At 42.5% G+C, this 22,532-nt stretch overlaps 1 protein-coding gene across 1 annotated transcript in view; it reads right to left on the bottom strand.

Annotated features, from left to right (window-relative positions):
• Positions 1–22,532, bottom strand: part of LOC311107476 (FH1/FH2 domain-containing protein 3-like) — a gene marked incomplete at its 3' end in the record, with an annotated part of 171,805 nt that overhangs the window by 29,209 nt on the left and 120,064 nt on the right. The window contains exons 6-10 of the mRNA XM_084149972.1: positions 16,853–16,947; positions 15,773–15,884; positions 13,362–13,456; positions 2,754–2,897; positions 2,213–2,469 (exon numbers count right to left, since the gene is read on the bottom strand). Of these exons, the coding sequence (XP_084006098.1) occupies positions 2,213–2,469; positions 2,754–2,897; positions 13,362–13,456; positions 15,773–15,884; positions 16,853–16,947 (703 nt within the window). The remainder of the gene's footprint in view (positions 1–2,212; positions 2,470–2,753; positions 2,898–13,361; positions 13,457–15,772; positions 15,885–16,852; positions 16,948–22,532) is intronic.

The raw sequence follows: 22,532 nt of genomic DNA, 5'->3' as shown, positions 1-22,532 counted from the left end.
AATTTTCATCATAGGTACACGTCAACTATGACAGACAAATTGAGGAAAAAAATCCAGAAAATCACATTGTAGGATTTTTTATGAATTTATTTGCAAATTATGGTGGAAAATAAGTATTTGGTCACCTACAAACAAGCAAGATTTCTGGCTCTCACAGACCTGTAACTTCTTCTTTAAGAGGCTCCTCTGTCCTCCATTAGTTACCTGTATTAATGGCACCTGTTTGAACTTGTTATCAGTATAAAAGACACCTGTACACAACCTCAAACAGTCACACTCCAAACTCCACTATGGCCAAGACCAAAGAGCTGTCAAAGGACACCAGAAACAAAATTGTAGACCTGCACCAGGCTGGGAAGACTGAATCTGCAATAGGTAAGCAGCTTGGTTTGAAGAAATCAACTGTGGGAGTAATTATTAGGAAATGGAAGATAATCTCCCTCGATCTGGGGCTCCACGCAAGATCTCACCCCGTGGGGTCAAAATGATCACAAGAACGGTGAGCAAAAATCCCAGAACCACACGGGGGGACCTAGTGAATGACCTGCAGAGAGCTGGGACCAAAGTAACAAAGCCTACCATCAGTAACACACTACGCCGCCAGGGACTCAAATCCTGCAGTGCAAGACGTGTACCCCTGCTTAAGCCAGTACATGTCCAGGCCCGTCTGAAGTTTGCTAGAGTGTATTTGGATGATCCAGAAGAGGATTGGGAGAATGTCATATGGTCAGATGAAACCAAAATATAACTTTTTGATAAAAACTCAACTCCTCGTGTTTGGAGGACAAACAATGCTGAGTTGCATCCAAAGAACACCATACCTACTGTGAAGCATGGGGGTGGAAACATCATGCTTTGGGGCTGTTTTTCTGCAAAGGGACCAGGACGACTGATTCATGTAAAGGAAAGAATGAATGGGGCCATGTATCGTGAGATTTTGAGTGAAAACCTCCTTCCATCAGCAAGGGCATTGAAGATGAAACGTGGCTGGGTCTTTCAGCATGACAATGATCCCAAACACACCGCCCGGGCAACGAAGGAGTGGCTTCGTAAGAAGCATTTCAAGGTCCTGGAGTGGCCTAGCCAGTCTCCAGATCTCAACCCCATAGAAAATCTTTGGAGGGAGTTGAAAGTCCGTGTTGCCCAGCGACAGCCCCAAAACATCTCTGCTCTAGAGGAGATCTGCATGGAGGAATGGGCCAAAATACCAGCAACAGTGTGTGAAAACCTTGTGAAGACTTACAGAAAACGTTTGACCTGTGTCATTGCCAACAAAGGGTATATAACAAAGTATTGAGAAACTTTTGTTATTGAACAAATACTTATTTTCCACCATAATTTGCAAATAAATTCATTAAAAATCCTACAATGTGATTTTCTGGATTTTTTTTTCTCATTTTGTCTGTCATAGTTGACGTGTACCTATGATGAAAATTACAGGCCTCTCTCATCTTTTTAAGTGGGAGAACTTGCACAATTGGTGGCTGACTAAATACTTTTTTCCCCACTGTAAGTGTGAATTCCTAATGGTTGTGTATACATGAACATTACTGAATTAAAACTAATGCAGTGTTGGTTGAAATTTAACAAACACTCCCTCAAAAGGAAACATGACTTGTGACAGACAGGACGCATACAGGGATGCGTCCCAAATGGTACCTTTATTGACAAAAGTAGTTCACTACATAGGTAATAGGGTGCTGTTTGGGACAGAGCCACATTAACAACTAATAATAACTCATATCACTGTGTTTACAGAAGCTTCCTATTTCCTTCAGCAGCTCCACAAGGTCACAAAACGACTGAAGATGAATCTAAACGTCACTTTGCAATAGCAGCCCATGCTCTGTCTTTCTTTTATTACTATATAATTACATTCTTCTTTCATATTGGCTCTGGTTGGAACACACACATCTGTCCAAGACTGTAATGTAATACAACACTGGCAGTCAAACCCTTTCCATTTTTGAACTGTATCGTGGATCCAGAATCATCTGTGTGTTTTCCTGTTCCTCACAGTTGACTTCTCTGGGTAGTAAAAATAAACCGAACCATTTCAGCTGACCATTTAAGATCATATTTACAAGTTTCAGTTAACAATAGAAGCAGGGATATCCTTCTCCCTTTAATCCATTCACACTTTCTACCTCTCCGCCTCCCCTTCTCCTGTTCGGCCCTCCCCCCCATTCCCCTCTCCTCCCCTCCACCTCACCTTTCGCTGACGTCGTCGATGCCCTGGCCTCCGAAGGGCAGGAAGCTACCATTGTGTCCCCCGTGAAAGTGGGGGCTGCTGGGGGAAGCGGGGGCCGAGGCATGGCCTCTCCCGTTCTGGAGGGAGTGTCTCCGGCTGCGTCTCCTCTCCAGGCCTCGCCGGTCGTTGGTGCCCCCCACGCTAGCACGCCGCCGGTTCTTCCGACCCACGGTAGGCGCCTGGCTCTCGTCGTCTCCATCCTCGTGGCGCAGAGCAGTCTGGAGGCACAACAGGGGACAGTTAGACTAGCAGGGGACATGAGGTCCCTAGTAGACATGGGTCAACACTTTAGGACTATTCCATTGGTCCCATTGAGGGCAAACTAAATCAAGCTTGTCAAGTATTTATTTTTATACATGACCAAGTGTTGTCCTTATAGCGCTCTGGTAGTGTTTCCACAACAAACTAGTTAAGTGGCTAAGCCAGGAAGAGAATTACACTAAGCTGCGGTGTCATTGGGAGAAGGTGGAGGTTTAGGTGGGAGACCTTATGACTGGTGTACCTCGTAGATGTTAAACTGCTCCATGAGGTCCAGGTCTGTTCCCTTCCTACTGCGGTGTCTCTGAGACATGGCCTCGATGCCCTGCTCCTCCAAACAGTCCACCACGTCATAGAATGAGTCCTGGTCAGGCAGGCCTGCTAGGGTCTGAAACACACACACAAATGTCACCATTTAGATTTGTTGAGGGAGGGGGAGAGAGAGAGAGGGAGAGAGAGAGAGGGAGAGAGAAAGAGTTGTAAAGAGAGAGATGTAGAGAGAGAGACGTAGAGTGAGAGAGAGATGTAGAAAGGGAGAAATAAATAAATAAAAGAGAAAGAGATACGAGCGAAATGTAGAGCGAGAAAAAGAGATGGAGAGAGAGGAATGAAGAGAGAGAGAGATGAGAGAGAGAGATGAAGAGAGAGAGAGATGAAGAGAGAGAGTTGAAGAGAGAGAGATGAGAGAGATGAAGCGAGAGAGGGATGAAGAGAGAGAGATGAGAGAGATGAAGAGAGAAAGATGAGAGAGAGAGATGAGAGAGAGTGATGAAGAGAGAGAGAGAGAGATGAAGGGAGAGAGAAGAGAGAGAGAGAGAGATGAAGAGAGATGAAGATCGATAGATGAAGAGAGAGAGAGAGATGAAGAGAGAGAGAGATAAAGAGAGAGAGATATGAGAGAGAGAGATGAAGAGAGAGAGATGAGAGCGAGAGAGATGAAGAGAGAGAGATGAAGAGAGAGAGAGATGAAGAGAGAGAGAGAGAGAGATGAAGAGAGAGAGAGGGAGATGAAGAGAGAGAGATAGATGAAAAGAGAGAGAGATGAAGAGAGAGAGATGAAGAGAGATCGAGAGATGAAGAGAGAGAGATGAAGAGAGATAAAGAGATGAAGAGAGAGATATGAAGAGAGAGAGAGATGAAGAGAGAGAGAGATGAAGAGAGAGAGATGAGAGAGAGAGAGAGATGAAGAGAGAGAGAGAGATGAAAAGAGAGAGAGATGAAGAGAGATCGAGAGATGAAGAGAGATGAAGAGATGAAGAGAGAGATATGAAGAGAGAGAGAGATGAAGAGAGAGAGAGATGAAGAGAGAGAGATGAAGAGAGATAGAGAGATGAGATATGAAGAGAGAGAGATGAAGAGAGAGAGAGATGAAGAGAGATAGAGAGATGAAGAGATGAAGAGAGAGAGAGATGAATAGAGAGAGAGATGAACAGAGAGAGAGATGAAGAGAGAGAGAGAGATGAAGAGAGATGAAGAGAGAGAGAGAGATGAAGAGAGAGAGAGAGATGAAGAGCGAGAGAGATGAAGAGATGAAGAGAGAGATATGAAGAGAGAGAGAGAGATGAAGAGAGATAGAGAGATGAAGAGAGAGAGAGAGATGAAGAGAGAGAGAGAGATGAAGAGAGAGAGAGATGAAGAGATGAAGAGAGAGATATGAAGAGAGAGAGAGAGATGAAGAGAGAGAGAGATGAAGAGAGAGAGAGAGATGAAGAGAGAGAGAGATATGAAGAGAGAGAGAGAGATGAAGAGAGAGAGATATGAAGAGAGAGAGAGATGAAGAGAGATAGAGATATGAAGAGATGAAGAGAGAGATGAAGAGAGAGAGAGAGATGAAGAGAGAGAGAGATATGAAGAGAGAGAGAGAGATGAAGAGAGAGAGATATGAAGAGAGAGAGAGAGAGATGAAGAGAGAGAGAGATGAAGAGAGATAGAGATATGAAGAGAGAGAGAGATGAAGAGAGATAGAGATATGAAGAGAGATGAAGAGAGAGAGATATGCACACCCTGCACACCCTAATTGACAAACAAACAAACCAAAACAAAGGCAAAGTCTTCTCATGCTTTGTTGATTTCAAAAAAGCTTTTGACTCAATTTGGCATGAGGGTCTGCTATACAAATTGATGGAAAGTGGGGTTGGGGGAAAAACATACGACATTATAAAATCCATGTACACAAACAACAAGTGTGGGGTTAAAATTGGCAAAAAACACACACATTTCTTTCCACAGGGCCGTGGGGTGAGACAGGGATGCAGTTTAAGCCCCACCCTCTTCAACATATATATCAACGAATTGGCGAGGGCACTTGAACAGTCTGCAGCACCCGGCCTCACCCTACTAGAATCTGAAGTCAAATGTCTTCTGTTTGCTGATGATCTGGTGCTTCTGTCACCAACCAAGGAGGGCCTACAGCAGCACTTAGATCTTCTGCACAGATTCTGTCAGACCTGGGCCCTGACAGTAAATCTCAGTAAGACAAAAATAATGGTGTTCCAAAAAAGGTCCAGTTGCCAGGACCACAAATACAAATTCCATCTAGACACCGTTGCCCTAGAGCACACAAAAAACTATACATACCTCGGCCTAAACATCAGCGCCACAGGTAACTTCCACAAAGCTGTGAACGATCTGAGAGACAAGGCAAGAAGGGCCTTCTATGCCATCAAAAGGAACATAAAATTTGACATACCAATTAGGATCTGGCTAAAAATACTTGAATCAGTTATAGAACCCATTGCCCTTTATGGTTCTGAGGTCTGGGGTCCGCTCACCAACCAAGAATTCGCAAAATGGGACAAACACCAAATTGAGACTCTGAATGCAGAATTCTGCAAAAACATCCTCCGTGTACAACGTAAAACACCAAATAATGCATGCAGAGCTGAATTAGGCCAATACCCGCTAATTATCAAAATCCAGAAAAGAGCCGTTAAATTCTATAACCACTTAAAAGGAAGCGATTCCCAAACCTTCCATAACAAAGCCATCACCTACAGAGAGATGAACTTGGAGAAGAGTCCCCTAAGTAAGCTTGTCCTGGGGCTCTGTTCACAAACACAAACAGACCCCACACAGCCCCAGGACAACAACAACAACAACAACAACAACACAACTAGACCCAACCAAATCATGAGAAAACAAAAAGATAATTACTTGACACATTGGAAAGAACAAACAAAAAAACAGAGCAAACTAGAATGCTATTTGGCCCTAAACAGAGAGTACACAGTGGCAGAATACCTGACCACTGTGACTGACCCAAACTTAAGGAAAGCTTTGACTATGTACAGACTCAGTGAGCATAGCCTTGCTATTGAGAAAGGCCGCCGTAGGCAGACCTGGCTCTCAAAAGAAGACAGGCTATGTGCACACTGCCCACAAAATGAGGTGGAAACTGAGCTGCACTTCCTAACCTCCTGCCAAATGTATGACCATATTAGAGACACATATTTCCCTCAGATTACAGCGATCCACAAAGAATTTGAAAACAAACCCAATTTTGATAAACTCCCTTATCTACTGGGTGAAAAACCACAGTGTGCCATCACAGCTGCAAGATTTGTGACCTGTTGCCACAAGAAAAGGGCAACCAGTGAAGAACAAACACCATTGTAAATACAACCCATATTTATGTTTATTTATTTTCCCATTTGTACTTTAACTATTTGCACATTGTTACAACACTGTATATATACATTATATGACATTTGAAATGTCTTTATTCTTTTGAAACTTCTGAGTGTAATGTTTACTGTTAATATTTATTGTTTATTTCACTTTTGTTTACTATCTACTTCACTTGCTTTGGCAATGTTAACACACGTTTCCCATGCCAATAAAGCCCTTAAATTGAAATTGAAATTGAAATTGATATGAAGAGAGAGAGATATGAAGAGAGAGAGAGACAGATGAAGAGAGAGAGAGAGATGAAGAGAGAGAGATATGAATAGAGAGAGAGAGACAGATGAAGAGAGAGAGAGAGATGAAGAGAGAGAGATATGAATAGAGAGAGAGACAGATGAAGAGAGAGAGAGATGAAGAGAGAGAGATATGAAGAGAGAGAGAGATGAAGAGAGAGAGAGATGAAGAGAGAGAGAGATGAAGAGAGAGAGAGATGAAGAGAGAGAGAGATGAAGAGAGAGAGAGATGAAGAGAGAGAGAGAGAGATGAAGAGAGAGAGAGAGAGATGAAGAGAGATGAAGAGAGAGAGAGATGAAGAGAGAGAGATGAAGAGAGATAGATGAAGAGAGAGAGAGATGAAGAGAGAGAGAGATGAGAGAGAGAGAGATGAAGAGAGAGAGAGATATGAAGAGAGAGAGAGATGAAGAGAGATGAAGAGATAGAGACATGAAGAGAGAGAGAGAGATGAAGAGAGAGAGAGATGAAGAGAGAGAGAGATGAAGAGAGAGAGAGAGATGAAGAGAGAGAGATATGAATAGAGAGAGAGATGAAGAGAGAGAGACAGATGAAGAGAGAGAGACAGATGAAGAGAGAGACAGATGAAGAGAGAGACAGATGAAGAGAGAGAGAGATGAAGAGAGAGAGATGAAGAGAGAGAGATATGAATAGAGAGAGAGAGATGAAGAGATAGAGACAGATGAAGAGAGGGAGAGAGAGAGAGATGAAGAGAGAGAGATGAAGAGAGAGAGAGATGAAGAGAGAGAGTGATGAAGAGAGAGAGATGAAGAGAGAGAGATGAAGAGAGAGAGATGAAGAGAGAGAGAGAGATGAAGAGAGATAGAGAGATGAAGAGAGAGAGAGATGAAGAGAGAGAGATGAAGAGAGATGAAGAGAGAGAGACAGATGAAGAGAGAGAGAGATGAAGAGAGAGAGACAGATGAAGAGAGAGAGATGAGATGGAGAGAGAGAGAGAGATGAAGAGAGAGATGAAGAGAGAGAGAGATGAAGAGAGAGAGATGAAGAGAGATAGAGCGATGAAGAGAGAGAGAGAGATGAGGAGAGAGAGAGATGAAGAGAGAGAGAGAGATGAAGAGAGAGAGATGAAGAGAGAGAGAGATGAAGAGAGAGAGACAGATGAAGAGAGAGAGAGAGAGATGAAAAGAGAGAGAGATGAAGAGAGATAGAGATGAACAGAGAGAGAGATGAAGAGAGAGAGAGAGAGATGAAGAGAGAGAGATGAGAGAGATGAAGAGAGAGAGATGAGAGAGAGAGATGAAGAGAGAGAGATGAGAGCGAGAGAGATAGAGATGAAAAGAGATAGATGAAGAGAGAGAGAGATGAAGAGAGAGAGAGAGAGATGGAGAGAGAGAGAGATGAAGAGAGAGAGAGATATGAAGAGAGAGAGATGAAGAGAGATGAAGAGATAGAGACATGAAGAGAGAGAGAGATGAAGAGAGAGAGAGATGAAGAGAGAGAGAGATGAAGAGAGAGAGAGATGAAGAGAGAGAGATGAAGAGAGAGAGAGAGATGAAGAGAGAGAGATATGAATAGAGAGAGAGATGAAGAGAGAGAGAGAGATGAAGAGAGAGAGACAGATGAAGAGAGAGACAGATGAAGAGAGAGAGAGATGAAGAGAGAGAGATGAAGAGAGAGAGATGAAGAGAGAGAGATATGAATAGAGAGAGAGAGATGAAGAGATAGAGACAGATGAAGAGAGGGAGAGAGAGAGAGATGAAGAGAGAGAGATGAAGAGAGAGAGAGATGAAGAGAGAGAGTGATGAAGAGAGAGAGATGAAGAGAGAGAGATGAAGAGAGAGAGATGAAGAGAGAGAGAGAGATGAAGAGAGATAGAGAGATGAAGAGAGAGAGATGAAGAGAGAGAGATGAAGAGAGAGAGATGAAGAGAGATGAAGAGAGAGAGACAGATGAAGAGAGAGAGCGATGAAGAGAGAGAGACAGATGAAGAGAGAGAGATGAGATGGAGAGAGAGAGAGAGATGAAGAGAGAGATGAAGAGAGAGAGAGATGAAGAGAGAGAGATGAAGAGAGATAGAGCGATGAAGAGAGAGAGAGATGAGGAGAGAGAGAGAGATGAAGAGAGAGAGAGAGATGAAGAGAGAGAGAGATGAAGAGAGAGAGAGATGAAGAGAGAGAGACAGATGAAGAGAGAGAGAGAGAGATGAAAAGAGAGAGAGATGAAGAGAGATAGAGATGAACAGAGAGAGAGATGAAGAGAGAGAGAGAGAGAGATGAAGAGAGAGAGATGAGAGAGATGAAGAGAGAGATGAGAGAGAGAGATGAAGAGAGAGAGATGAGAGCGAGAGAGATAGAGATGAAGAGAGAGAGATGAAGAGAGAGAGAGAGAGAGAGAGAGAGAGATGAAGAGAGAGAGATGAAGAGAGAGAGAGATGAAGAGAGAGAGATGAAGAGAGAGAGAGAGAGATGAAGAGAGAGAGATGAAGAGAGAGAAATGGAGAGAGAGAGATGAAGAGAGAGAGAGAGATGAAGAGAGAGAGATATGAAGAGAGAGAGAGAGATGAAGAGAGAGAGAGAGATGAAGAGAGAGAGATATGAATAGAGAGAGAGAGATGAAGAGAGAGAGATGAAGAGAGAGAGAGATGAAGAGAGATAGAGATGAAGAGAGAGAGAGAGAGATGAAGAGAGAGAGAGAGAGTGAAGAGGGAGAGAGATGAAGAGAGATAGAGAGATGAAGAGAGAGAGATATGAAGAGAGAGAGAGAGATGAAGAGAGAGAGATATGAAGAGAGAGAGAGAGATGAAGAGAGAGAGAGAGATGAAGAGAGAGAGATATGAATAGAGAGAGAGAGATGAAGAGAGAGAGATGAAGAGAGAGAGAGATGAAGAGAGAGAGAGATGAAGAGAGAGAAAGAGATGAAGAGAGAGAGATGAAGAGAGACAGATGAAGAGAGAGAGAGATGAAGAGAGAGAGACAGATGAAGAGAGAGAGAGAGATGAAAAGAGAGAGAGATGAATTAGAGATAGAGATTAACAGAGAGAGAGATGAAGAGAGAGAGAGAGAGATGAAGAGAGAGAGAGAGAGATGAAGAGAGAGAGAGAGAGATGAAGAGAGAGAGATGAGAGAGAGAGATGAAGAGAGAGAGATGAGAGCGAGAGAGATAGAGATGAAGAGAGAGAGATGAAGAGAGAGAGAGAGAGATGAAGAGAGAGAGAGAGAGATGAAGAGAGAGAGATGAAGAGAGAGAGAGAGAGATGAAGAGAGAGAGATGAAGAGAGAGAGATGAAGAGAGAGAGAGAGAGAGATGAAGAGAGAGAGAGAGATGAAGAGAGAGAGAGAGAGATGAAGAGAGATAGAGAGATGAAGAGAGATAGAGATGAAGAGAGATAGAGATGAAGAGAGATAGATATGAAGAGAGAGAGAGAGATGAAGAGAGAGAGATATGAAGAGAGAGAGAGATGAAGAGAGATAGAGAGATGAAGAGAGAGATGAAGAGAGAGAGAGAGATGAAGAGAGATGAAGAGATGAAGAGATAGGGGGATGAAGAGAGAGATATGAAGAGAGAGAGAGATGAAGAGATAGAGAGATGAAGAGATAGAGAGATGAAGATAGAGAGATGAAGAGAGAGAGAGACACATATTTCCCTCAGATTACAGCGATCCACAAAGAATTTGAAAACAAACCCAATTTTGATAAACTCCCTTATCTACTGGGTGAAAACCCACAGTGTGCCATCACAGCTGCAAGATTTGTGACCTGTTGCCACAAGAAAAGGGCAACCAGTGAAGAACCAACACCATTGTAAATACAACCCATATTTATGTTTATTTATTTTCCCATTTGTACTTTAACTATTTGCACATTGCTACAACACTGTATATATACATAATATGACATTTGAAATGTCTTTATTCTTTTGAAACTTCTGAGTGTAATGTTTACTGTTAATATTTATTGTTTATTTCACTTTTGTTTACTATCTACTTCCCTTGCTTTGGCAATGTTAACACACGTTTCCCATGCCAATAAAGCCCTTAAATTGAAATTGAAATTGAATTGAATTGAAATTGAAATTGAATTGAATTGAAATTGAAATTGAATTGAGATGAAGAGAGATAGAGAGATGAAGAGAGAGAAATATGAAGAGAGAGAGAGATGAAGAGAGAGAGAGATGAAGAGAGGTGAAGAGATAGAGAGATGAAGAGAGAGAGATATGAAGAGAGAGAGATAGGAAGAGAGAGAGAGAGATGAAGAGAGATAGAGATGAAGAGAGAGAGATATGAATAGAGAGAGATATGAATAGAGAGAGAGAGATGAAGAGAGAGAGACAGATGAAGAGAGAGAGACAGATGAAGAGAGAGAGATGAAGAGAGAGAGATGAGATGGAGAGAGAGATGGAGAGAGAGAGAGATGAAGAGAGAGAGAGATGAAGAGAGAGAGAGAGATGAAGAGAGAGAGATGAAGAGAAAGAGATATGAAGAGAGATAGAGAGATGGAGAGAGAGATATGAAGAGAGAAAGAGAGATGAAGAGAGAGAGAGAGAGATGAAGAGAGAGAGAGATGAAGAGAGAGAGAGATGAAGAGAGAGATATGAATAGAGAGAGACAGATGAAGAGAGAGAGAGATGAAGAGAGAGAGATGAGATGGAGAGAGAGATGGAGAGAGAGAGAGATGAAGAGAGAGAGATGAAGAGAGAGAGAGATGAAGAGAGAGAGAGAGTTGAAGAGAGAGAGAGAGATGAAGAGAGAGAGATGAGAGAGAGAGATGAAGAGAGAGAGATGAGAGCGAGAGAGATAGAGATGAAGAGAGAGAGATGAAGAGAGAGAGAGAGAGATGAAGAGAGAGATGAAGAGAGAGAGAGAGAGAGATGAAGAGAGAGAGATGAAGAGAGAGAGAGAGAGAGATGAAGAGAGAGAGATGAAGAGAGAGAGAGATGAAGAGAGAGAGAGAGATGAAGAGAGAGAGATTAAGAGAGAGAGAGAGAGAGATGAAGAGAGAGAGATGAAGAGAGAGAGATGAAGAGAGAGAGAGATGAAGAGAGAGAGAGAGATGAAGAGAGATGAAGAGAGAGAGAGATGAAGAGAGAGATATGAATAGAGAGAGACAGATGAAGAGAGAGAGAGATGAAGAGAGAGAGATGAGATGGAGAGAGAGATGGAGAGAGAGAGAGATGAAGAGAGAGAGATGAAGAGAGAGAGAGAGATGAAGAGAGAGAGATAGTTGAAGAGAGAGAGAGAGAGATGAAGAGAGAGAGATGAGAGAGAGAGATGAAGAGAGAGAGATGAGAGCGAGAGAGATAGAGATGAAGAGAGAGAGAGAGAGATGAAGAGAGAGATGAAGAGAGAGAGAGAGAGAGATGAAGAGAGAGAGATGAAGAGAGAGAGAGAGAGAGATGAAGAGAGAGAGATGAAGAGAGAGAGAGATGAAGAGAGAGAGAGAGATGAAGAGAGAGAGATTAAGAGAGAGAGAGAGAGAGATGAAGAGAGAGAGATGAAGAGAGAGAGATGAAGAGAGAGAGAGATGAAGAGAGAGAGAGAGATGAAGAGAGAGAGAGAGATGAAGAGGGAGAGAGATGAAGAGAGATAGAGAGATGAAGAGAGAGAGATATGAAGAGAGAGAGAGAGATGAAGAGAGAGAGAGAGATGAAGAGAGAGAGATATGAATAGAGAGAGAGAGAGATGAAGAGAGAGATATGAAGAGAGAGAGAGATGAAGAGATAGAGAGATGAAGAGAGAGAGAGAGAGATGAAGAGAGAGAGATGAAGAGAGACAGATGAAGAGAGAGAGAGGTGAAGAGAGAGAGACAGATGAAGAGAGAGAGAGAGATGAAAAGAGAGAGAGATGAAGAGAGATAGAGATGAACAGAGAGAGAGATGAAGAGAGAGAGAGAGAGAGAGATGAAGAGAGCGAGAGAGATGAAGAGAGAGAGAGAGATGAAGAGAGAGAGAGAGAGATGAAGAGAGAGAGAGAGAGAGATGAAGAGAGAGAGATGAAGAGAGAGAGAGAGAGATGAAGAGAGAGAGATGAAGAGAGAGAGAGAGAGATGAAGAGAGAGAGAGAGATGAAGAGGGAGAGAGATGAAGAGAGATAGAGAGATGAAGAGAGAGAGATATGAAGAGATAGAGAGATGAAGAGAGAGAGAGATGAAGAGAGATAGAGAGATGAAGAGAGAGATGAAGAGAGAGAGAGATGAAGAGAGATAGAGAGATGAAGAGATAGGGGGATGAAGAGAGAGATATGAAGAGAGAGAGAGATGAAGAGATAGAGAGATGAAGAGATAGAGAGATGAAGATAGAGAGATGAAGAGAGAGAGAGATGAAGAGAGATAGAGAGATGAAGAGAGAGAGAGATGAAGAGAGAGAGAGAGATGAAGAGAGAGAGAGATATGAAGAGAGAGAGAGATATGAAGAGAGAGAGAGATGAAGAGAGATGAAGAGATAGAGAGATGAAGAGAGAGAGATATGAAGAGAGAGAGATATGAAGAGAGAGAGAGAGATGAAGAGAGAGAGATGAAGAGAGAGAGAGATGAAGAGAGAGAGAGATAAAGAGAGAGAGATATGAATAGAGAGAGAGAGATGAAGAGAGAGAGACAGATGAAGAGAGAGAGATGAAGAGAGAGAGATGAGATGGAGAGAGAGATGGAGAGAGAGAGAGATGAAGAGAGAGAGAGATGAAGAGAGAGAGATGAAGAGAGAGAGAGATGAAGAGAGATAGAGAGATGAAGAGAGAGAGACAGATGAAGAGAGAGAGAGATTAAGAGAGAGACAGATGAAGAGAGAGAGAGAGATGAAGAGAGAGAGAGAGATGAAAAGAGAGAGAGATGAAGAGAGATAGAGATGAAGAGAGAGAGAGATGAAGAGAGAGAGAGAGAGAGAGAGAGAGATGGAGAGAGAGATGAAGAGAGAGATATGAAGAGAGAGAGATGAAGAGAGAGAGAGATGAAGAGAGAGAGAGAGATGAAGAGAGAGAGAGACCCACCTTGTTGATGAGGCTCATGGCATATACCAGCAGCTCTGTGTCCACCCCATCCTTCTCCTCCAGAATCTCCATGGCATTGGACCACAGCTTACAGCCTGCACCACAAATGACACACCACACAGTTGGTCCAAAGGTACCACAATCCAGCTACGCTCTGCATGCAAATTAACCATACAGACAGAGAAAAGACACGTTGAACTGAACAATATGGAAACCAGGAGTAGATCATGTAATATTAGACTAATAGACGCTGAAACTGTAATGATATCAGCAGTAGATCATGTAATATTAGACTAATAGAAGCTGAAACAGTAATGATATCAGGAGCAGATCATGTAATATTAGACTAATAGAAGCTGAAACAGTAATGATACCAGGAGTAGATCATGTAATATTAGACTAATAGAAGCTGAAACAGTAATGATATCAGTATATCATGTAATATTAGACTAATAGAAGCTGAAACAGTAACGATATCAGGAGCAGATCATGTAATGTTAGACTAATAGAAGCTGAAACAGTAATGATATCAGGAGCAGATCATGTACAGTTAGACTAATAGAAGCTGAAACAGTAATGATATCAGTAGATGATGTAATATTAGACTAATAAAAGCTGAAACAGTAATGATCAGTAGATCATGTAATATTAGACTAATAGAAGCTGAAACAGTAACGATATCAGGAGCAGATCATGTAATGTTAGACTAATAGAAGCTGAAACAGTAATGATATCAGGAGCAGATCATGTAATGTTAGACTAATAGAAGCTGAAACAGTAATGATATCAGGAGTAGATCATGTAATATTAGACTAATAGAAGCTGAAACACTAATGATACCAGGAGTAGATCATGTAATATTAGACTAATAGACGCTGAAACAGTAAAGATATCAGGAGCAGATCATGTAATATTAGACTAATAGAAGCTGAAACAGTAATGATATCAGGGGCAGATCATGTAATATTACACTAATAGAAGCTGAAACAGTAATGATATCAGGAGCAGATCATGTACAGTTAGACTAATAGAAGCTGAAACAGTAATGATATCAGTAGATCATGTAATATTAGACTAATAGAAGCTGAAACAGTAATGATATCAGGGGCAGATAATGTAATATTACACTAATAGAAGCTGAAACAGTAATGATATCAGGAGCAGATCATGTACAGTTAGACTAATAAAAGCTGAAACAGTAATGATCAGTAGATCATGTAATATTAGACTAATAGAAGCTGAAACAGTAATGATATCAGGAGCAGATCATGTAATATTAGACTAATAGAAGCTGAAACAGTAATGATATCAGGAGCAGATCATGTAATGTTAGACTAATAGAAGCTGAAACCGTAATGATATCAGGAGTAGATAATGTAATATTAGACTAATAGAAGCTGAAACAGTAATGATATCAGGAGCAGATCATGTAATGTTAGACTAATAGAAGCTGAAACCGTAATGATATCAGGAGTAGATCATGTAATATTAGACTAATAGAAGCTGAAGCAGTAATGATATCAGTAGATCATGTAATATTAGACTAGTAGAAGCTGAAACAGTAATGATATCAGGAGCAAATCATGTAATATTAGACTAATAGAAGCTGAAACAGTAATGATATCAGTAGATCATGTAATATTAGACTAGTAGAAGCTGAAACAGTAATGATATCAGGAGTAGATCATGTAATATTAGACTAATAGAAGCTGAAACAGTAATGATATCAGTAGATCATGTAATATTAGACTAATAGAAGCTGAAACAGTAATGATATCAGTAGATCATGTATTATTAGACTAATAGAACCTGAAACAGTAATGATATCAGGGGTAGATCATGTAATGTTAGACTAATAGAAGCTGAAACAGTAATGATATCAGTAGATCATGTAATGTTAGACTAATAGAAGCTGAAACAGTAATGATATCAGGAGCAGATCATGTAATGTTAGACTAATAGAAGCTGAAACAGTAATGATATCAGGGGTATATAATGTACAGTTGGACTCGTATTACCAAGTTGGAGGCAGCTCAAGTGTCCCGAACAGTTTCCAGGGTAGTGTGTGTGTATGTGTGTGTGTGTGTGTGTTTAAGGCAGCGCTGCAGTCAGACAGTGGGGTCATGGACCGTCTCAGTCTCACCCAGAGCTCCTGGTGTTAGGTTCTCTCTCCTTACACAGCCACAGGAGTGATGGGCTTAGACAGAGTTGAGACACACACACACACACACACACACACACCTCACCCCGCTACTGGAGAGGACACAATGTGGAGCTTTTACAGAGGCAGGTAACTGAACCCCACCACCAGGGGAGAGATTTACAGTCTTTTTCAATAAACACACCCACTTACCTCCCGTGGTGTCTACAATGTGTGTGTGTGTGTAGGGTAGTTGTCTGGTCTCTCCTACCTCTCTTGGTGTCCACGGTGTTGACAGCCTGGATGAGCAGGGCAGCGTTGGGCTCAGTGTACTCCACAAACACCAGTAACAGTTTCAGAGCTGTCTTCACTACCAGACGGAACTACACACACACCCACACACACACACACACACACACACACACACACACACACACACACACACACACAGCAGAGCAGAAACAGGTTTTATGCACCAGGGACCACACCAATCTCATTCTGCATGTTATAACTATATAGGCACAATAACATCCCTGGCTTCAGTCACCAGCGAGGTACAGCATGCATGTTAACCCCTGATAGGGTTTAAATGTGACCAACAAGGTACAGCATGCATGTTAACCCCTGATAGGGTTTAAATGGGTCATTACATAGTGCCTGATAAGAGGTTTTCCTGCTCTGACTGCCCTGAGTGGTTGAGATAATGGCCTGATAGGATGTATAGGAAATAAGGGAACAGGGATTGTACTTGTAGGGGTGAATAATGCCGAGGCATGGTACAGCCAGAACGTAAAGCCAGAAAAGAGAAAGAAAGACAGAGAAATAGAGAAAAAAAACTAAGGGATGTGAAGATCTGTGTCTAATAAAGTGAGTGCCTGGCCGGGACATGATCAAAACCATGCTGTGTGTTACACTTGGCCAGGAAGAAGGAGCAGAGGAGAGAAGAATCGGTTAGAGCAGGAAATGCAGGGAGACACCCTCGCCCAGAGGAGAAAGAGGGAGAGAGAGAGCGAGAGAGAGAGAAAGAGAGAGAGGACAGCGAGAGAGAAAGAGAGGCGAGAGAGAAAGAGAGGACAGAGAGAGAGAGAGGAGAGAGGGGACAGAGAGAGAGAGAGAGAGAGAGAGAGAGAGAGAGAGAGAGAGAGAGAGAGAGAGAGAGAGAGAGAGAGAGAGAGAGAGAGGGGACAGAGAGAGGGGGATTGAAGGGAGAAAAAAGGTCGACCTGGCCATCAGAGGGCTGGGGAGAGCTGTCACACCACCAAGGAAGTCGGTCTTGCATGTTTTACAGTCGTTAGATGGTCAAATGCAAAAGTACAATGATATTTCCTTTGCAGGTAACTTTGTACTGTACCTTGGATCCAACGAGTGTGTAAAGCCATTGGACGGTATCGTTGTGACTTATGAGGCCGTTCATTCCATCCACATACAGCATGATCTGTCCCAGAGCTGGAGAGAGAGCGAGAGAGAGAGAAAGAGAGAGAGAGACGGAGAGAGAGAGAGACGGAGAGAGAGAGAGAGAGAGAGAGACGGAGAGAGAGAGAGAGAGAGAGAGAGAGAGAGAGAGAGAGAGAGAGAGAGAGAGAGAGAGAGATAGATAGATGCTTGTTTCTGCAGCTCTGTGTTGTCATAAAAATACCAGGAGAACAAAGGAAAGATGGGTCTGTCTGTGCAGGGCAGGCAGTGCTGTGGCTCTCCCTCCCCTCTATCTTGGTTAGACACACATCTGCCATTCCAGTTATGTTATTCTCTTCTCTTTGCCACAAGACTGACTGCACAGACCCTTATCCATCTGTCCTGCACATCACCCCCAAGAGTGGAAAGAAAACCCACAATTCCTCACTGATGTTTCCCTGTTCTCAATAGAATTATATGAGCCTCTAAAGAGGGTGACTCATGTGAGGTAGAGTATGTTGGACCAGTTAGGAAGAGATAACTAACTCCTTAGGAGAGAGCCAGCAAGGACATCACCATGGGGACACAAAACACTGGACAAGACGTTAAGAAGAATCCCCACTCCCCATAATACCAAATCCAAGCCAAGTCATATGAGTGACATGAGAGAGGGATGAAAAGGGAGGGAGGGAGAGATGGAGCTACAGAACATCAATAGTGGTAGACAAGGGATCTTTCCTTTCCTTGACATGGAGACAATGCTAACCAGATTGTCACTAACGTTGGAGTGCCTCTGACCCAGCTCCAGCTGCACTGCAGACATACACTATGAGGAGACAGACAGATTCCCCCATTCATGCAAAGTGAGTTACCAACACTGTATGAGCAGAAAGTTTAACAACATCTGATATGAACACAAAGTGAACATATCCATTCATTTCAGATTGCTATGAAGTCAGAATAATGATATTCTACATAATGACAGATATGATCTACAGTTGAACCAATGCCAGATGACAACTCAGAGATACTGAACAAGTGGGTTCTATCTTTGACTGGGTTGTTTTCATCTGCCGTGTCTAACGGTCTGTGTGATGGAGGGTTCTGTGTCTGCAGGTGGTTGCTAAGGGTTACTATAATTAGCAGACCCAGTTGACTGTGGAAACAATGACACATTCCAGCCATGCTTGGATAAGACACATTCCAGCCATTCTTTGATAAGACACATTCCAGCCATTCTTTGATAAGACACATTCCAGCCATGCTTGGATAAGACACATTCCAGCTATGCTTGGATAAGACACATTCCAGCCATGCTTGGATAAGACACATTCCAGCCATGCTTGGATAAGACACATTTCAGCCATGCTTGGATAATACACATTCCAGCCATGCTTGGATAAGACACATTCCAGCCATGCTTGGATAAGACACATTCCAGCCATGCTTGGATAAGACATATTCCAGCCATGCTTGGATAAGACACATTCCAGCCATGCTTTGATAAGACACATTCCAGCCATGCTTGGATAAGACACATTCCAGCCATGCTTGGAGAACACATATTCCAGCCATGCTTGGATAATACACATTCCAGCCATGCTTGGATAAGACACATTCCAGCCATGCTTGGATAAGACACATTCCAGCCATGCTTTGATAAGACACATTCCAGCCATGCTTGGATAAGACACATTCCAGCCATGCTTGGAGAACACATATTCCAGCCATTCTTTGATAAGACACATTCCAGCCATGCTTGGATAAGACACATTCCAGCCATGCTTGGATAAGACACATTCCAGCCATGCTTGGATAAGACACATTCCAGCCATACTTGGGTAAGACAACCTGAGGAGATTTATCTGTGGGACAGATTGACAGGCTTCCACCACATAATGACCATGTTGTTTACTAGATTGTAGTACACCATCATCATCATCATTACATTTACATTTTACATTTTAGTCATTTAGCAGACGCTCTTATCCAGAGCGACTTACAGGAGCAATTAGGGTTAAGTGCCTTGCTCAAGGGCACATTTACGTCATTTAGCAGACGCTCTAGTCCAGAGCGACTCACAAATTGATGCATTCACCCTATAGCCAGTGGGATAACCACTTTACAATTTTTGGGGGTTATCCCACTGATCATCAAATATCACCTTATAATAACGATGTCCTGTTGTTATTGTTGAGAGTTGAATTTTACACGCACACACACACACACACACACACAAACACACAAACACAGATGTGCATTGCTGGTGTGAGAGAGTGGTCAGGGACAGGGACGTTAATCTACCACCACTCTGAGTAAATGTACCTAGCAGGCCCAGAGTCTTAAGACAGACATGGAACTCGAACAAAACATAACATTCAGCGGAGAAAAAGTGTCTGTCCAGTCCAGTCATCCCTCAACTTGTCAGACAGTCACAACTGAAAGGGAAATATTTGAGCAGCCTTGCTCACTGGACCCTGACACGACTTCCATTTGTAACAGGATACATAAATAAGGCTCATAACAGGAGCTGAGGGAACTTTATGGGAGGGCACTAAAAATGCAGCCTGGGCTTCCGTCCGTTGAGGAGGGAAACAGAAAACGGGGAGAGGAGGAGAAAAGAGGAATATCCGTGGATAGGATCGGATTGAGCAAAGCACAAAAAAGCTCCCTTTTTTTTTTTAGGGAGTTGTTTTTTTATAGGCTAAGAGTGAAATGCTCTGTGAGTTAACATTTTGGTTAAGTTAGTTTTGGGGGACCTGGACGAATTCACATAGAAATGTGACTTACAGATCTGTCATTCTCGTTGAAAGCGAGTCTAAGAAGCGGTAGCTCTATTCTATGTGCGCTATTTCTATGCTTCCCGTTCTTAAGTTTCATTTTTGCGTCTTTTACTTTCGGTTTTGTACACCAGCTTCAAACAGCTGAAAATACAATATTGAAAATATATTTCACAGCACCACTTTACACCACACTACAGACCACCTGGACCAGCACCACTTTATACCACTACAGAACACCGGGATCAGCACCACTTTACACCACTACAGACCACCGGGACCAGTACCACTTTACACCACACTACTGGGCAGAGCACCAGTTGCTCTCTCTGTAACTGTATATTGAGATACAAGATAAACAGGGGGTGAAAAGACCAAGTATAAACATACATGATACATCTAACGCTGGACAACTTGTGGGGGTCTGTCTGTCTGTCAGTCTGTGTGAGTCTGGTTACTGACAGATGTCTGTGTCGTTGTGAGAATGTCTGAGGAAAACAGTCTGGAAACCCATAAAAAATAAGTTAAAATGAGGAAGAATACTTGTCATGCATGTGTGTTTCGGGACAACATTTATTTCTGATCAATGTAAAATAATTTTGGATAAACTGATTTTCATATTCAACCACAAGTAATTTTCCATACTGTATGTCACTTGAGTATTCGAAAGAGAAAAAAATATACTATTTGAACCCAGGTCTGCCTCAGAGCACAGTGTTGGGTGCCAATTTCCCATTCTGAGGAGTCAAAACGTGAACTGTTTCAGTGGAACTACAAGGATGGGGCTGCAGACCAGACCCAGGCTACTGTTGTATGTTCATCCCATCCCATGCGTGGGGGTATGACAAATGATGAATGTGCTGCCTGCTCCGTTTGGGGCCAAGATTCCCAGGTGCAGCTGTACTGTCTATCTCTTTGGTGGTGTCCCAAATGGCACCCTATTCCCTACATAGTGCACTACTCTTGACTAGAGCCCTTTGGGCCCTGGTAAAAAGTAGTGCGGTATGTAGGGAATAGGGTGCCATTTCGGACGCAGCCTGTCTGTCTGTCAGTCTGTCCATCCACTGCTGCTGCTTACCAATCAGGCCTATTTACTCACAACATGTCAGGACAGAACATTCCACACACTCCTCCTCTCTCTTCACTGGAACGACAGAAGAGTGTGTGTGTGTGTGTGTGTGTGTGTGTATGTGTAGAAGAGGGTTGTTTTTTCAGAAGAGTGTTTGGAGTGAGCAAATGTACAGACAGACAGACAGAGTGCCTGCCGTATCAAAGCAGACCACATCAGAGTGTGCTTACTAAAACATGATTAACCCTCCTCAGTCAGAGGAGACAGTAGCGAGAGCCTGCCACCCTCTCCTGTGACTCACCCCTCTGCTATGACAGTGGGGCTGACAGAGGAGTGACTGAGGTAATGAGTTAATATACAGATGTTCATCTAGCGTGACTTTGTAATGAATTCTTACAGTATGTGTTGTGACAAGGGATCTATGCGGCTTGTGAGAAGTGGATTATAAAGTGAGAATGAACGAGCCGCCCAACAATGCGAAACACGTCAAACTTTGATTTCTCTCTCTCTCCATACCAATATTTTGGTGTCAGGTTTCATATGTTGCACGGTTGTGTTATCAATGAGGAAACTGGTTCCATCTGTCTTCATGCTCTAACCACCTATCCCTCCAATGAACTTAACATGTGTCCCACTGCAAAGCAAACATAAGAGCTCTGAAGCCTACGAAGATAACCACACGATTGATTGATAATGGTCATGACCTTATCTTGGTACCTCTTACTGATTGATAATGGTCGTGACCTTAGCTTGGTACCTCTTACTGATTGATAATGGTTGTGACCTTATCTTGGTACCTCTTACTGATTTATAATGGTCGTGACCTTAGCTTGGTACCTCTTACTGACAGAGACAGATAATGGTTGTGACCTTAGCTTGGTACCTCTTACTGATTGATAATGGTCGTGACCTTATCTTGGTACCTCTTACTGATTGCAAATGGTCGTGACCATAGCTTGGTAACTCTTACTGATTGATAATGGTCGCGACCTTAGCTTGGTACCTCTTACTGATTGATAATGGTCGTGACCTTAGCTTGGTACCTCTTACTGATTTATAATGGTCGTGACCTTAGCTTGGTACCTCTTACTGACAGATAATGGTTGTGACCTTAGCTTGGTACCTCTTACTGATTGATAATGGTCGTGACCTTATCTTGGTACCTCTTACTGATTGCAAATGGTCGTGACCATAGCTTGGTACCTCTTACTGATTGATAATGGTCGCGACCTTAGCTTGGTACCTCTTACTGATTGATAATGGTCGTGACCTTAGCTTGGTACCTCTTACTGATTGATAATGGTCGTGACCTTATCTTGGTACCTCTTAGGCCACATGGGTCTTTTTAAGTTGGCAGCTGACCTTTGACCCAAAATATTATTCTAAGTGTCTTATCTGTGCAGCACACCTTTGCAGACCAGACCACAGTATCTACTGACTGAACTGCCGGTACATTCACAGGAATGTCCATTAACGACAGTTAGGTGAGAAGTGATAGGTCTCTAATGAGGCTCTTTACGCTTGTGGTTACAGAACATCAATGTTCTCTTTAATGACAGTACACACCTTAGTGATGATTCAGAGCAGCAACAATCAGTAGAAAAGTTAAAAGATTAATGGAACAAAACATCATGTAAAAGACTGTACTAGGTGTATCAGCTACATTTAAGAGTCTGGTGGGAAATGGTTTTAGGAAACATTAAATCAGCAATCACCTGATAACTTCTGAGAAGTCCCAGTAATTGAAAATTATTTCCACATCGTTGTGAATCAATTACCCATGAAACAGA

Source organism: Coregonus lavaretus (assembly GCF_964263955.1).
Source record: "Coregonus lavaretus genome assembly, chromosome: 3".
NCBI lineage: Eukaryota > Metazoa > Chordata > Actinopteri > Salmoniformes > Salmonidae > Coregonus > Coregonus lavaretus.
This window is presented reverse-complemented; position numbering and strand designations above follow the sequence as displayed.